The following is a 16,163-nucleotide window of genomic DNA, read 5'->3' as shown; positions in this document are numbered from 1 at the left end:
TTGATAACTGTTGGTTGATTTTTACAGTCCACCTATCAGTTTGTGTATGGGGTGGGGGGAGGCAGAAGGCAGCACTGGGAGTTTTGGCTCTTTGTGAGGAAGTCAAAACATCTACTTTCTTTATGTTTGTCAGGGTGTAGGAGAGCTAAGTCAAAGTGAAACAAGAACAAAGTGATACTTTAAGGATATTCCCAAGAATTTTTTTTTGATGTTTTAATATAAAAATCATCTTCTTGAAATGTGTGTAGGTATTTGGTAGTAGAGATTTCTGATAGGTATAAAAGTAAATTAGTAAGAAAAAACTAAATCTAACTCCTTTTTTTCATATTTACTAAACTGCACTTGAACAACTTTCAGAAGATGGCCTTTCTTTATTACTCGATTCAGATTTGGAAGGGCTGTTTATATTCATTTCTGGGTTTACACTGTTCTTTGAAAAGAACTTCTAGATTCTTGTTAAACTTATTTATAACTAAGGCTGAGATGTTACTGGTTATAATAAGCTAAATTTTATCATTTTTATTTTCTCCAGGTAGGTTGATTGAGATGATTGTTAGTAGAAAACGAAGGTAAAAAAAATCACTCTTTGCTGATAGTGATGAGATGGGAAATCAGATTTTGTGAAAGTGTTAATCAAGATTTGAGTGAGGAGCCCATTTTGATGTTTGAATAGTGAAACATTGTTGTGTTGAGCTTTTTTTTGCATTATAATATCCAGATTTGTCGAACATTTTCAAAATCCTGCCCCATAGGATATTTCTTCTCTTTTATAATCACCATTACTAGGCATGTATGTTATCTGTGTAGAGATTATGGATTTAAAATTGCAGTTTCTGTCAGAAGTAAGCTTTGCCTGAGTGCATGTGGTAGGGTATGTGAATGTCTCGCACCAGGTGGACAGCAATTTGAACATTTCACCTAAAATGTCATATGGTGTGCTTGAGTGTAATATTGTTATGTTACAGAATTACATGGTTATGATTTTGTAATAAAAGGGGCATTATTTGTGCCGTACCCTGTATATATTTTAGGTTACTTACAATATTTCTTTTCCTTTTTTAAAAAAATTTATTTTTAGAGAGAGGGGGAGGGAGGGAGAAAAAGAGGGAGAGAAGCAGCCATGTGCAAGAGATAAATCCATCGGTTGCCTCTCACATCTCCACAACTGGGGACCTGGCCTGCAATTCAGGCATGTGCCCTGACTGGGGATTGAACCAGCGACTTTTGGGTTTGCAGGCCAACACTCAATTTACTGAGCCACATCAGCCTGGGCATATTCCTTCTTTTTGCGTGTCTTTTGAGATGTTTGTGAAATACTGAGCTGTTAAAAAAAAACTGTATTATTATTTTGTTTAAATTTTTCTAGACCAAGGTTGAGGCCTAGTTAAGTAGAGGGCTTAGAGGAATCTGGCTAGAATTTAGTCAAGGACAGAATCTTTGTCAGTGGTCAGCTTTCAAATTTTTACCAGTTGGATGGGTAGATGAGAATTAGTGTCATAGCTTTAATTTACATTTGTCTTACTACACTGAAGTTGAACATGTTTTCATATGTTTAAGTGCCTTTTAAATGTCTCTATTTATGGTGTGTTTGCGCCTTCTCCCCAAATTTCTGTGGCATCTGGTGTTTTCCTCTCAAACTTGTAAGTGTTCATTATACTTGTGGAATATTATCCCTTTATTGAGATATATGTTGTGAATATCTTTTTAAGTTTGTCATTTGTCTTTTGACTTTGCTTGTGGTATTGTTTTGCCATGCAAATTATTTTTTTTTATTTTTATGTAGTAAAATTTATCAAATTTTACTTTTATTACCTCTGAATTTTGAGTCATAATTAGAAAGTCTTTCCCTCTATGTTTTCTTCTTGAGTTAGTATCATTTTATTTTTACATTTAGATCTCATCTGTTTGGAGCTTGTTCTTGTGTATGAGGTGATGAGTGGGTCTAATTTTGTTTCTGGCTAGCTGACTATTCAGTTGTCCCAGCACTATCTTCACCTAAGTGAAGTGAGGTCCTATCTTTATTGTGTACTATATTTTTATATGAGGTGGGGTCTATTTCTAGACTTTTTTTATTGGTATCTCAGTAAACTTACACATTATCTTAGGCAGAACTGATCTCTTGATGACATTGAGACATCACAATCAGGAATAATGAATATCTATTTTCAAGTCTACTTCATGTCTTTTAATTTTTTTCATAGAATTTTGGATCATTTCTTGTTAAGTTTATTCCTAAAAATTTCATATTTTTTGTTGTTACTGTAAATGGAATTTTCTCATTCAGTATATCTTCTAAATGGTTATTTGTGTATATGCACACAATTGTTTTTTGCATGTTAACTTTATAACCTGCTGCCTTGCTGAATATTTTTATTGTTTGAGTTTATTTTATCATTGATTTTTCTAGGAGTTTTCAAGTATATTATTATGTCATTTGCAGATAGAAATAGTTGTATTTCTTCTTTTCCCATTTTTTGCTTCTAATTATTTTCTTTAGTCTAAATATACTGGCTGGTACCCCCAGTACACTGGTAAATAGTAGTGGAGACAGATGGCATCCTTGTCTTGTTACAGACCACAGTGGACATGCCTTACCGAGTTTCCTCATTTAAGGAAATATCTATCGATTTTTACTTTCTGATGAGTTTTTGTTAGGAATGGCTGTTGTCTTTCCTCAGAAGTTTTCTTTAGCATCTATTGGGATAATCATTTTGTTTTTCTCCTTAGGCTGATTAGTATGGTACATTATATTAATAGAATTTATAAGATTGAGTTATCCTGCTTCTTGGCATAAAACCCACTTGGGCACTCTGATTCCAGAACTTAACAGCTCCTTTAATTTACTACTTCCTAGTTGAGATTCAGAGATTTTCTGTGCTTACACAAAAGTATAGTGAGTCATAGAAGTTAGTATTTTTATTAATTGCTAGATACATATTTTAGTTCATGAGTTTAGAGGAGGAAGTCATCATGGAGATTTAAAAAAAAAAAAAACTTTGACAGGGCAAAGATCACTACCAGCTGTGATAGCCTGAGCATCACTCACGGTACACCTGTACTCTGCTATTCAGCCCTTTACAGTGGAGGGCATACATCAGAGTCGAAACCTTTCAGTGTTCTGTCAGCATGATCAAAGTTGGGTTGATTACAGACTGAAGAAATGCTAGGAAATCTCTAGTGATGGAGCAAATGCTGCATTATAGATAGGAAGACTGCAAAATAGAATGCAGATATCACTTTACCTGAAGGGAAAAAAGGCAGAATGACAATTGATAGCTTTACTGAAGAACAGAGGGGGAAAAATTTGTGTATTGCATTAGGGAGAAGATTTGGGACCACATGTTTCATAGGCATGTCATATAAACATTATTTTAAAATGTTATTGTTTGATAATTCTATATCCATGTTATTTAAGTATTTTAGAAATTGGCAAAGGTGTTTACTAAGTTACATAAGAGAAATGATAGAATTGTAAATCTGACCATTTTTTGAAGTTGTGACTCAGCTCCAAGGATGAATATAAAGTTATGTTTGCATGCTAAGAAGCATGTCTTTGAAAAAAGACATTTGGGAAAGTTTACACTGTCATTTTTGAGAACACTTGTCAATTCAATAATTTTTGCAGATTCTTTAATTCTTTGATTATAATTTGATAAATAGTATGTGAACTGATACTCTTAATGAATATTAAAAGTTGAAATGAGAACTACTTGAAGAAAATTTTCTTGCCATTGAATTTTCTCTTTAGATATGTTAATGGAAGATTTTTTTCTTATTATTTTCAATTCTTGAATGAATTTGATTAATGACATAATGTTTTATTTTGATTAACTTTGTGTTAAACATAATAATTTGCAAGTTGGCTCTTCTCATTTCTTCAGCATGTTACACCAGACAGCTATATTCCATGCCTTGCTGACCTGTGCAAAGCCCTGTGGGAAGTTATGCTCAGCTACTATAGGACTATGGAATGGCATGAAAAACATGACAATGAAGATGTCACTTCTGCTTCTGGTAGGAAGTTACTTGGATTTTTGTTTTAATTGCATTGTAAATATGCTACATTTCTGGAGTAAGGTGGAAGAAAAGGAACAGCTATTCTTTTAGAATTTCAGGGACCATAAATTAATTGTTTAGCAAAGAAAGTGATTCAGCTACTATACAAGCTCCATTACCTTTGGGGATTAACTGGGCCTAAGGTCTTCTAAATGACAGATAGTAGCAGTTTTCAGGAATACGTGCCAGTAGTTATAGGACTGAATTTTTAAGAAATAGCTTACATATATGTACATATGTATCAAATTAGTTGTAAACAAGATAAGACATTGGTCTTTCTAACTTTACTATAAAATTAATGCTAAATGTTCAGTTTTAAATGTATTTTGCTAATTTTCAAGTTGTACTAATAAAGCTGGATTCTAAGAATTAACAATTATACTGATACTTTTCCTGAAAATATGGCAGGATTTAAAAATTTCATTAAAAATTATGTTTAAAATATTTGTCTTTGAATGAAAAATATAACTTTAAATTATTGTGCTATAGTCAGCTAATAACAACTCTTTGAGAAGTTATTTGCATAATTATGTGTCTTTAATGATTACCCTGAAGAATTGCTAAGGTTAAGTATTGAATAAACTTTAAAAATTAATAGAATATTTTATCAGTGGTTTTTTAAATCACATGCAAGAATATGTTCGTTGATTTTTAGAAAGCGAGGAAAAGAGACAAAGAGAGGGACAGAGACAGACAGACATTGAGCAACATCGATGTGAGAGAGACACGCCTCTTGCAGGCCCCCCGAACAGGGGTTGAACCTGCAAAACTTTCGGTGTACAGGACAGCACTCCAACTAACTGAACCACCCCGCCAGGGCTCAGCATTTTTTAAAAATCTGGGCAAAATAAATAATAGTGCACTAATTTTTTATATTATGTGCAATTTAATGTAAGTAGTCAATCAAGTTATTTTAGGAATTTCTAATTTCTGAGGTGTTTGATTTTTGTGGTAGGGGGGTGGAGAAACATAATTTTGGTCATATATAAAATGTAAGTATAATATTTGTCTTGACTCATAAGAAGTTCATACATAAAATATAAGAGAGGGATGTTCTGTGGAAGGAGCTTTATCCTTTTAGAAATATTGTTGGAGAAGAGGGAGTAAAGGAAGGGAGGGGAAGAGAAAACAGAGAAAAGGAGTGGGTACTGAACAGGGTTCTACATCAATCTGTTTTTACCCAATTTCTACACTGTCATGTCTGTGCTGTCTGTCTCGAAGCAGTAAGCTTTGTAATCAGATACTTGGCTTCAAGTTTTGACTGCCATTTAATAAGATGAGAGCATGAAGAAGTTACTTTATGTTCTTCAGGTCTCAGTTTGCTCCTTAAAGTGGTAGGCTAAGGAACAAAACAAACAAAAAGTCCCATAAGGTTACTTTAAAATTTAGGGAAAATGTAAAGTGATTATACTGGTGGTTGTTAAATATCATCAAAGGAAATGGGTCAAGAAATAATGACGATGATGATGATGAAATGCACATAGTCCTTTTTTGTTTTTAATCAGTTTACTTAGGGACTTCCTGGGCTTACTGGGATTCCAGTTTTCCACAGAGTATACCCTCTTTTGGCAGTCTTTTTTTTTTTTTTTCTAGATGTGGAAATTGTTAAGACATTTCAGCACCTCTTTCCCCTTTACTAATACTTTTTTAAAGGAGAGACGAAAGGAAAAGTTTGAAACAAAATTAACGTATACTTAGATGTAAGATAAGAGTTTAGGAGACAATGTATGTATTTATCATGATGAAGCGTGTGTTTTGCTTTAGGCTAATAGCTTACACATACAGTCAACCCTTGACCAACATGGGTTTGAACTGTGGGCCCACTTATGTATGAATTTTTTCAGTAAATGCATATAGGACTGTAAATGCATTTTCTCTTTTTTATGATTTTATTAATAACAGTTTCTTTTTTCTTTATGTAAGAATACTGTATATAATACATATAACATACAAATTATGTGTTAATCAACTTTTTTGTTATCAGTAAGGCTTCTGGTCAACAGTAGGCTATTAGTAATTAAAACTTTGGGGGTCAAAAATTATATGTGGATTTTCAGTGCAAGGCTGGTAGCTTACCCCGACTCACATGTTTTTCAAGTGTCAACTATATTATATATGTACGTACATGTATGTTTACATGTATGTATTTCCATTGGGGTATGGAGTCAAACTTAAACCTCTATGTAGAGTCTTATATACAATACTTAGTCCTCCTTGCTAAAATTTCTTGACCCTACTTTCTATACTTTAAGAATAATCAGGACTCTGATTAGTGCGGCAGTCAGCTGACAATATCTAGGACTCTAAAAAGTCATTTGTTCACCTGAAAATACAGGGCCTGGCATAAGTAAGCCTTACTTGAGTGTGGTTGGTAGGGCACGTGAATGTCTCGCACAAGGTGGACAGCAGTTTGAACACTTCACCTAAAATGTCATATGGTGTGTTCAGTGTGATATTGTTGTGTTACAGAGGTACATGCTTATGATTTTGTAATAAAAGATTTTGTAATAAAAGGGGGCATTATTTGTGCTGGACCCTGTAATTCTTTTATGTTTACATTCAAGGAATAAAATTGTAGGAAAAATCATTTGAAAATTATTCTTCACAGAACTTCATAAAGCTCAGAGGGTCTCTGTGGTTCATCTGCTGTAGCTCTAGTGACACTATTGGTACCCTAACACTTTGCCATTTTAAAATAAAATTCTACAGCTGTAGCTGAGGCACGTTGCCCTGCACTTCTGGGTTCCTAATAGCCAGACCGCACAGATAATAAGGCTTGAACTGTAGGAGTGGTCAGAGGCACGTTAGGCAAGCATCTGCGGGGTGGCTATGCCAGGGCCTTTGGTGGTTACCAGTGGGCAACCCTGCTAACCTAAGGTGAGATACTATCGTCACAGTTTCGTTGTTCCACACAGTTAATTCTCACAGAGATAGAATCTTTTAAATATAAATGTGTATGTGTATTTTCAGTTGCTGTTGGGGAAAAATATATTTTGAAGCGGGTCATCCATCTTACCTATTGAACTGTTAAGATTCTGAATTGTTAGGTTATTTATCTGGAGCAGATAAAAAATTCTGAAAAATAGTGTTTGTGTCATTACCTCACTTCATGAGCAGTTCTGCAACCTGTAATCTTGTTAACATGCAGATTGGTTGATGATGGGGTTAATGGGTCCTGCAGTGCCCTGGTGGTTGGGAGCATGTGGGTCATGGAGGACCTGTGTCAGGGACACCCCTGCACAACTTGCAGTCCCAGCTCCAATCCCACAAGAACTAAATGGTCTTACATGTAAGTACTTAATATGTCAGGTTCTAAGTTTACTTATCTTAACAAATGGGTTTAATCCTAACAACCTATTTTTTGACATAGTTTTGGTTGTGTAAGTATTGAACATATTTTTTATGTTTACATAGGCTTATAATATATGAGTCCAAATGAGATTTTTTTATGAAAACAAAAATGTTATGAAGTAAATAAAAAAACATGTCATCTTTTATTTTCAGAAGGAAGTAATATGATGAGTACTGAAGAAACCAATTTTGATCGTGGCTACATTAAAAAGAAATTAGAACATGGACTTACACGAATATGGCAGGTTTGGTTTTTAAAAAAAATTTCTTTTAAACAAATGCAATAGAAACCTTCATGTCAAAGTTGTTTTAGAAATTCAGTGTTTATATTTTGTTCTATATTTGTATTTTCACATATTTAATCATATTTAGTTTTTCTTTGGAATAAGTCGATCATTTAATTTCTGTATTTAGTTGACAATTCTATTTCATTATACATGGCAGTAGAAAAAGTCTTTTAATTTGAAAAACCCCATTGGAAATATTTCTATTTTCCTAAATTACATTTTTGCTTTGAGTGTGCAAGCAAATACATGTTTTCCTAAAGAAATTGCTTTCTTATTGAGATATTCTGTTTATTTTATATATTTGTGTTTCCTTTTTTATTAATTTTAAATTAAAAGGATAACTAAGTCACTTACTTGGGTCAGACTCTAATATAGAATGAAGAATTTTTTTCTAAGTCAGTGATTTTTGTACCTTGAGAGAATCTCACATGTTTGTTGGTTAAATGTAGACTTTCTTCAGCTTTTCTTTTGCAGTTCAGTAGTCTAGTAGTTGTTATCAGGTATTAAACTTGTTAACTTATTAAAATTTCTTACTTCCTAAGTAAAAATGTAATTTCTTTTTTTTTTTTTTTAAGATTTTATTTATTTATTTTTAGAGAGGGATGGGAGGGAGAAAGAGAGAGAGAGAAACATCAATGTGCGGTTGCTGGGGGCCGTGGCCTGCAACCCAGGCATGTGCCCTGAGTAGGAATCGAACCTGCGATGCTTTGGTTCGCAGCCCGCGCTCAATCCACTGAGCTATGCCAGCCAGGGCTTATTTTCACTTATATTTTCAATATGCAGATAGTTAATATTTTTTTATGACTTATGTTATATTTATTCTTAATATGTTCTTTCCTTTGTAAAGCTCAGATAAATATTCATCTGGTAATTATAAATATATTTATCTAAACTTTGTAATACTTACTATATCCCTAATACCTCAAGTCATGCCTAGAACACTTAGTAGGTACTCAGGCAATATTTTTACTTTATTGAATTAATTTTTAATCTTTTGAAAACATACAAAAACATTTATTTAATCCATTTATATTGCTTTTGATATATGATATAAAGAGAGGACCTCCACCCCCTTCCAATCTAGTTATTTTTTTTCATTATTAGTTGAATAACCTTTTTCTCACCTCTTTATTTGTGACTCTTTGTGGTAAGGTACAATGAAAAGAGTAGACTTGGAAAGCCAGCAGACCTGGATTCAAGTCTTAGCTTTGTCATTCACTTAAGTTTCTTTTTTTTTAAGTGGATAATATATGCTTGCTCAACGGGGCTATTTTAGGATTAACAGTTATACATATGTAGAGTTCTTATAATGATTGAAACAAAGTAAGTAATCAGAAGCAATGTTGTATACTGCTCTTTGCTAAGCACTAGTGTATATGTTAGCACTATCTCTGGGTTATGTGTTTTATTACATTGATTTCTCTGTATATTGCCAGCATTTGCTGCAACCTGAGAGGGGAGGAGGTCCCTGAGGGGGGCACGATGGGAGATTAAGAAAGACACAGACACAGACAGTTTAAGGAAAAGTGGGGACCAGGTGGGATGTAGTCCTCTGATGGAGAGACAATGGCCCTGAACATGGTCTCTGTGTTTATTTTATAAGAGTTAGTTAGATAAAGCTCAAGGACGTTCCACAGGCTCAGGGAAAAACTGCAGGCATAATTGCTGCATTCCCAGGCTATCTAAATGATAAATATTTAGCTGAAGCTTGTGGTTAACTATTTAACTATGTCCTTTTAACTCTGTGGGCTCCAGCCGTATGACGCCAGCCTTCACCGTCCTCCACAAGCATTCTTTTAAGTATGTTTTTAATATATTGAACATAGGTAGTGCAAGTTATCCAACATTATTCCTAACTTCATTCCATCTTCCCATGGCTTTATTTTTTAAAAAGAAAGTATTGCCTATTTATTTTTTCTGGTGAGTTTAGAATAGTTATTTGGAAGAAAAGTTTTGGTGGTTATTTTAGTTAGAATTTCATTGAACCTCTATATTAATTAGGACAAATTGACATCTTTACATTATTTAGTTACCATCCTGTTCCTTGATTTGCAATTTATTGACATTTCTTTTTTTGTTTTCTTTTTTTAAATATATTTTATTGATTATGCTATACAGTTGTCCCGTTTTCCCCCTTCACTCCCCTCCACCCTGTACACCCTCTCCCACCCATATCCCCCCTTTAGTCATGTCCATGTGTCATACTTATAAGTTCTTTAGCTTCTACATTTCTCATACTATTCTTACCCTCCCCCTTTTTTCAACCTACAATCTATGCTACTTATTCTCTGTACCTTTCCCCCTCTCTCCTCCTCCCACTCACCTGTTGCTAACCCTCCACGTGATCTCCATTTCTGTGGTTCTGTTCCTGTTCTAGTTGTTTGCTTAGTTTCTTTTGGTTTTGCTTTAGGTGTGGTTGTTAATAATTGTGAGTTTGCTGTCATTTTACTATACATGTTTTTTTCTGTATCTTCTTTTCTTAGATAAGTTCCTTTAACATTTCATAAAATAAGGGCTTGGTGATGATGAACTCCTTTAACCTGACCGTATCTGAGAAGCACTTTATCTGCCCTTCCATTCTAAATGAAGCCTTTGCTGGATAGAGTAATCTGGGATATAAGTCCTTGTCTTTCATGACTTGGAATACTTCTTTCCATCCCCTTCTTGCCTGTAAGGTCTCTTTTGAGAAATCAGCTGACAGTCTGATGGGAACTCCTTTGTAGGTTACTGTCCCCTTATCTTTTGCTGCTTCTAGGATTCTCTCCTTCATTTTTACCTTGGCTAATGTAATTATGATGTGCCTTGGTGTGTTTCTTCTTGGGTCCTACTTCTTTGGGGCTCTCTGAGCTTCCTGGATTTCCTGGAAGTCTATTTCCTTTGCCAGAAGGGGGAAGTTCCCCTTTATTATTTGTTCCAATAGGTGTTCAATCTGTTGCTTTTCCTCTTCCCCTTCTGGTACCCCTATAATTCGGATGTTGGAACGTTTAAAGATGTCCTGGAGGTTCCTAAGCCTCTCCTTGTTTTTTTTTTTGAATTCTTACTTCTCCATCCTTTCCTGTTTGGTTGTTTTTTTCTTCCTTCTGGTCCACTCTATTGTTTTGAGTTCCAGTTTCCTCCCCATCACTATTGGTTCTCTGTGCATCTTCCTTCATCTCTTTTATGGTAACCTGCATTTTTTCATCTAATTTGCACCCAAAATCAGCCAGTTCTGTGAGCTTCCTGATCACCAGTGTTTTGAACTGTGCATCTGATAGATTGGCTATCTCTTGGTTGCTCAAAAGGATGAGTCCTGGGGAATTGATCTGTTCTTCTGTTTGAGACATGTCTCCCTCTCTCTCTCTCTCTCTCTTTTTTTTTTTTTGGTCTGGTCACTCCTGTTACGATGAGGGGCGGAGCTTTAGGTGTTAACCAGGGCTGGGCACCCCAGTCGCTAGATTGTGACGTTGTATGTGGGGGCAGGGGTGGGAGGGAACAATGGCGGTAGCTCCGTTCTCCTGGGACCTCAGTCCCTTCTTTGGGATCCTGGGTTGCTCACTCTGCCCTGGTCCACAATCACCACCTCACTGGATCCGCCAGCTGCCGCTTGAGTACTCAGGATCCACCCGCTGCTATCTTGTGCACTCCAGATGCCTTACACGCTCCCAGTTGCCTTATGCGCCCAGCTCCTCTTCTCCGAGAGCCTTGACCCACGCCCAGCTGCTCGTCTCTGCCCCTCCTACCTGTCTGGATGAACGGGTCTACTTCAACTTCTTGGCTGTCCGACTTCCATTCAGATAAATTCTCTATCAGTTCTGAGTGTTATTCTGCCTCTAAATTGTTGTTGTTCTAATCTTGGTTGTGCATGGAGGTACGGTGTGTCCACCTATGCCTCCATCTTGCCGGAAGTCCTGTTTTGAATACTTGACATTTCTTTGAATCCCATTAGAGTAGTTTTTTTATAGGTTTGTTATTTCTTATTCAGGTTATTTTAAGTATATTTTTAATATCTAAATATTTTAATTGGAATCTCTCCATTTTAAGGTGCCACAGCAGGTATACATGACAACTATCTTTTTTTAATAATAGTTGTCATTATTCTAATTATTTTGAATTGGTTATTTTGGGATTTTTAGCCTACTAAGTTATGCATAAACAATGATTATTATCTTCATACCCTGCATGAGGATATAATTCTTATCTCGCATGTGCGGGTATATGTGTTAATGATTGTCATAGCCATTACTCTGTTACATTGTTCTGTGATACCACCCTAAGGATATTGGGTACTAGCCTAAATAGATATTCTTTATCAAGTTAAGTATGTATTTCTGTCTCATTTTGATGTATAACAATAGAATAAATGGTTCTAAGAGCTTACTTTCTGTATTTTGGCTTTACTTGAATTGTTTTTTTTGTTTTGTTTTGTTTTTTAACAGGATGTTCAACTAAAAGTAAAAACCTATTTGCTTGGGACTGATTTGTCTATATTCAAATATGATGATTTCATCTTCGTTTTGGATATAATCAGCAGGTAGTGTTTGAGCCCTTATCTTATTCTTTAATTTGATTCATTCAACCATGATAAAGAAATCATGATTTCAGTTATTTCATGGAAATGAAGATAATTGAACATTCATAGTTTAATTTCTGCTGGATTTGTGTGTAACTTTTTAAATATTTCTGCCCTTCGGATATTTATAAGCCATAATGGATTTGTGATCTTTAGAATTTCTTCAAACATCCCCATATGATAATTTATTATCTTTGAAAAATATGGCCTGGATTTCTTTTATTTACTATAAAAAAGATGTTACTTAAATTTACATGAATCTTTTTATCCAACTAGGTTAATGCAAGTTGGAGAAGAATTTTGTGGTAGCAAGTCTGAAGTTTTGCAAGAGTCTATTAGAAAGCAAAGTGTCAATTATTTTAAGAATTACCACAGGTAAGAACTTTCATAAAATATGGACAGACTTACTTAGGTGTTGAGAATACTTTTGTCTAATGCTTATGAATTTTATAGCATTAACTGGTTTAAAACAGTTACTTTATAATTTGAAAGTATATGTTCTTTACAGTTCTTTCTAGGATGGTTCAGGATTTTTTAATGAAAATCTTATAAAATACCCATTACTTACTCATTGTCAATTTTGATATATTCTTTATCTTGAGGTTCTCAAAATACTGTGCTGATTTCCTTGTGGGTGAAAGATGATGATTATATCAGGGTTCACCAAAAGGTTCTGGTCACTATTCTGTGCCTGAATATATGGTGTGAGCTTGTAAGAAAGTTAAATCAGACACAGCACTCAGAGGGGTGCTGGGCCATATCTGCCTTTTCAGAGTAAGAAGGCTTCTCGAGAATAGGGCATGAGATTCAGAATGTAGCCACAGAGATTATGTACTAACTACGCGGCTTGCAAAACAGTCACTGCTAACTTTAATACGGGGGACTAGGAATGGTTTTGGGAAGGGAGGAAGGTGGGAAATAATGTTCACACAGCATTGTGGTTGTATGCTTACAACAGCATTAAACCGAGAGAGCTAACATTGATTAGGTCTTGGCTGGACTCAGTGCTGTAACCCTTACATACATTTTATTGTTTCACTTGAGTTCTATCTTACTTTTTGTTCTACATTTTTAAAGTTCAGTTTTGAGTTTGTTGTTTTTATTTGGTGCCAGGGAGAGTTAGGAATTGAAATTCTGCTTTCTCTCCTTGTTTGAAGTCAAAACCTTGTCACAGTGATATTTGCCTTGTCAGCAGAGGCACATCTACTGATGTTATGGGACATCAGACCCTTGACTAATTTATGAAGTATGTTTAAGTACACGTTTTCTGTGTTAATTGTACTGTTATATACTTGTTTTGAAAGAAAATTGAAATCAATCCTGCACCAAAGCAGAAACTTTGAGTTTTATAATTTAATGAAGAGAATATTTAAAAATTAAAAAGTTTCTAATTGGTTAAACCTCAGGAAAGCAGTGGTAAGGGAGCAACACAAAATCCAAACACTGCCTTTATTTGTAACTTCCTTTTTTTGTTAAAACTTGAACCCTGCTGTAACAGAAGGCCCGGGCTGCACAAAGTGCTGTAGGAAAGAAGCGGCACTTTTAATCTTACACAGGAAAGGAGAAGGGCCTCGGGAGAAGCCAGAAGCTTCACTGACTCTGTTAGTGCACAGGCATGCCAGACGTCCGTTTTCCAAAGATTGCTTTACATCCAGTAGGACAACTGGGAGACCTTTTGGTGTTCCTAGCGACTGACTGCAAAACGTGTGCAGTGCAAAAACTGACTTATTGAATGGCCTTCATTCTGCACTCTCCTTCCCTTATTGTCAAAATGTGTTTGTCATCTGTGGCAAGCAGGCATGGGCATTTCTAGACTCTGACCAAAGTGGAGATTCCTCATAAGTGTTCACTTTGATGAAATTAGAGAATATAGAAATGAATTATTGAATGTTTCCAAAAACTAAACATTGTAATGGATTTGTCTTAGAACCTCTTGTTAAACTTGTTTCCCATGGAAAAGGCTGTGTTGTATTGTGCTCTGGCCTTGGACAGACCACTTAACCCCTCTGGGCACTGGCTGCATCAGCTGTGGAACGGGGTGTTGGCTGGACTGAAAGGTCTCCATACGTGTTGCCTGTAGATCTTGCCCTTTTTCTTGCTGCCTTGTACATTGTAAAAATTGGAATAGACTAAAAGTAGAGATTTTTATCTATTTTTTCTTTTTTAGTATTCTTCCCTTTCCCCAGTGTTTCCCCAGCCATTGACATGTCCTGAAGTATATGTGTTTTTCAAATGAAGCAAGATAAATTTGACAGGTGGTGTAGAAGTGATATCAGTGTGCATCTGTTGAATCGACAGAAAGTCATTATATTAGCTAGTGATGAATTTAAGTCCACTAAATTCCAATTTAATACCTCCTTCACCAAGTCATAATACATAAACATGGAAAGACAATATGAAACATGGTAAAATATAGATCAAATGTTTAATTTTGTTAATAAGTGTTTAAGTATGCTTACAATCTGTTCAGAGTTCTCTGTCAGTCAGTGCTCTTGAAGATGAAGAAATTCTTGACCAGATTATTCTGAGTTGGAGTCCATTTAGGCTATTGGTTCAGAGATGCAGGCATAATAAAAAGGTGAAAATGGGAGCATTTTACTCTTTGGTGGAACATCTGTTATAAAGTATACTCATGTTGCTTGTGGCAGTCGCACTAAAGCTTTCATGCCATTGTCTTTTTCTAGGGCAAAATAGAGTGAGCATTGAGGGAACGGCAGTCTCCATCAATGGAATTCTTAACTTCCAGAATATAAGTTTTATTCCTTTATGTTCAGATTCTAAGTTTATGTACATCCAGAGCTATCATTCTGCCATATGTTACAGAATTCCCCAAAATGCAAATAATCTAATTTAAACAGCAGTGGTAGAAATTATACATCAGTGTACAATTACCAAAACAATTCTGTTTTTTGGCATTGATATATGAATAGCTGAGGATATTTTAAGTACTCGATTTGGTGAGTAGCTTTTAGTTTAGTCCCTAAATAAAAATGTTATTTCTATGTATTTATTTTTTTTGTAATGTAGTAAAAATATTCTGAGTTTAGTAAATATTTGATTTTGAGTTTTTTTGTAAATGCAAGAGTTTTTTTTTCTTTTAAGGATAAAATACTAACAAAAGTAAATTTCTGTGTTTATTGTGTTAGTCTGAGTGGGTTCTCAAAGTTGATTATAATTGTGATGATCTCCTATAACTATTTATATTGTATTTTGTTTTCTTAATACTTGTGTCCAGTATACTTCTTACTTTTTGGAGTGTTCTTTTTTGTTTGTTTTTGTTTTAGAACGCGGCTTGATGAACTGAGAATGTTTTTAGAGAATGAGACCTGGGAACTCTGTCCTGTTAAATCAAATTTCAGTATCTTGCAACTTCATGTAAGTGTTTTTTAAGAACAAATAAATCTGTCTTTTCTTTAGTCATCTTTAAAAACATAGAGCACATACAAAATAATTACAGAATAGTGCTTTTTCTTCCTTAAAAGTGATTAATAGCAAGCCTCTTTTAAAACAGTGATCTTTTTTGGATTTCAAAATCTGTTCGTTTTTAGAAATTGAGTTTACAGACTTCAGGAAAATGCTTGCTTAAGAAGAATCACAATTAAAATAACTGTTTTCTTACAATATCAGAAGAGGATCTACTTAAATTTTACAGAAAATCAGTTATATTTTTATGGTCTTTAACGAAAATGCTTATATTTGCAGGATCTTTTTCATTTCTTAAAAATAGGTTCTTAATTTATGCTGTAATTTATGCTGCTTCTCCTTTATAAGAGGCTCTTATAAAAAATACTCCTATCTATTTTTATTATTTTTATTAAGTAATTGATTCCTTGAATCCCTGTAGAATATGTAATCTGTAAAAATATCTTTAATCAATTAGATTTTTCCCTAGGTTGAAACACATTGTAGATACTCTGTGT

At 34.7% G+C, this 16,163-nt stretch overlaps 1 protein-coding gene across 1 annotated transcript in view; it reads left to right on the top strand.

Annotated features, from left to right (window-relative positions):
• The window catches only part of VPS50 (VPS50 subunit of EARP/GARPII complex), a 119,331-nt gene that overhangs the window by 59,396 nt on the left and 43,772 nt on the right, over window positions 1-16,163 (top strand). The window contains exons 13-17 of the mRNA XM_045828661.1: window positions 3,882-4,014; window positions 7,561-7,652; window positions 12,110-12,204; window positions 12,520-12,618; window positions 15,528-15,618. Coding sequence (XP_045684617.1) covers window positions 3,882-4,014; window positions 7,561-7,652; window positions 12,110-12,204; window positions 12,520-12,618; window positions 15,528-15,618 — 510 coding nt within the window. The remainder of the gene's footprint in view (window positions 1-3,881; window positions 4,015-7,560; window positions 7,653-12,109; window positions 12,205-12,519; window positions 12,619-15,527; window positions 15,619-16,163) is intronic.

The sequence above is a fragment of the Phyllostomus hastatus genome, unplaced genomic scaffold, assembly GCF_019186645.2.
Source record: "Phyllostomus hastatus isolate PE091 unplaced genomic scaffold, TTU_PhHast_1.1 phas_scaffold_78, whole genome shotgun sequence".
In the NCBI taxonomy this organism is placed as follows: Eukaryota; Metazoa; Chordata; class Mammalia; order Chiroptera; family Phyllostomidae; genus Phyllostomus; species Phyllostomus hastatus.
Note: the sequence above shows the minus strand (reverse complement) of the source record. Positions and strands in the feature narration are given on the sequence as shown.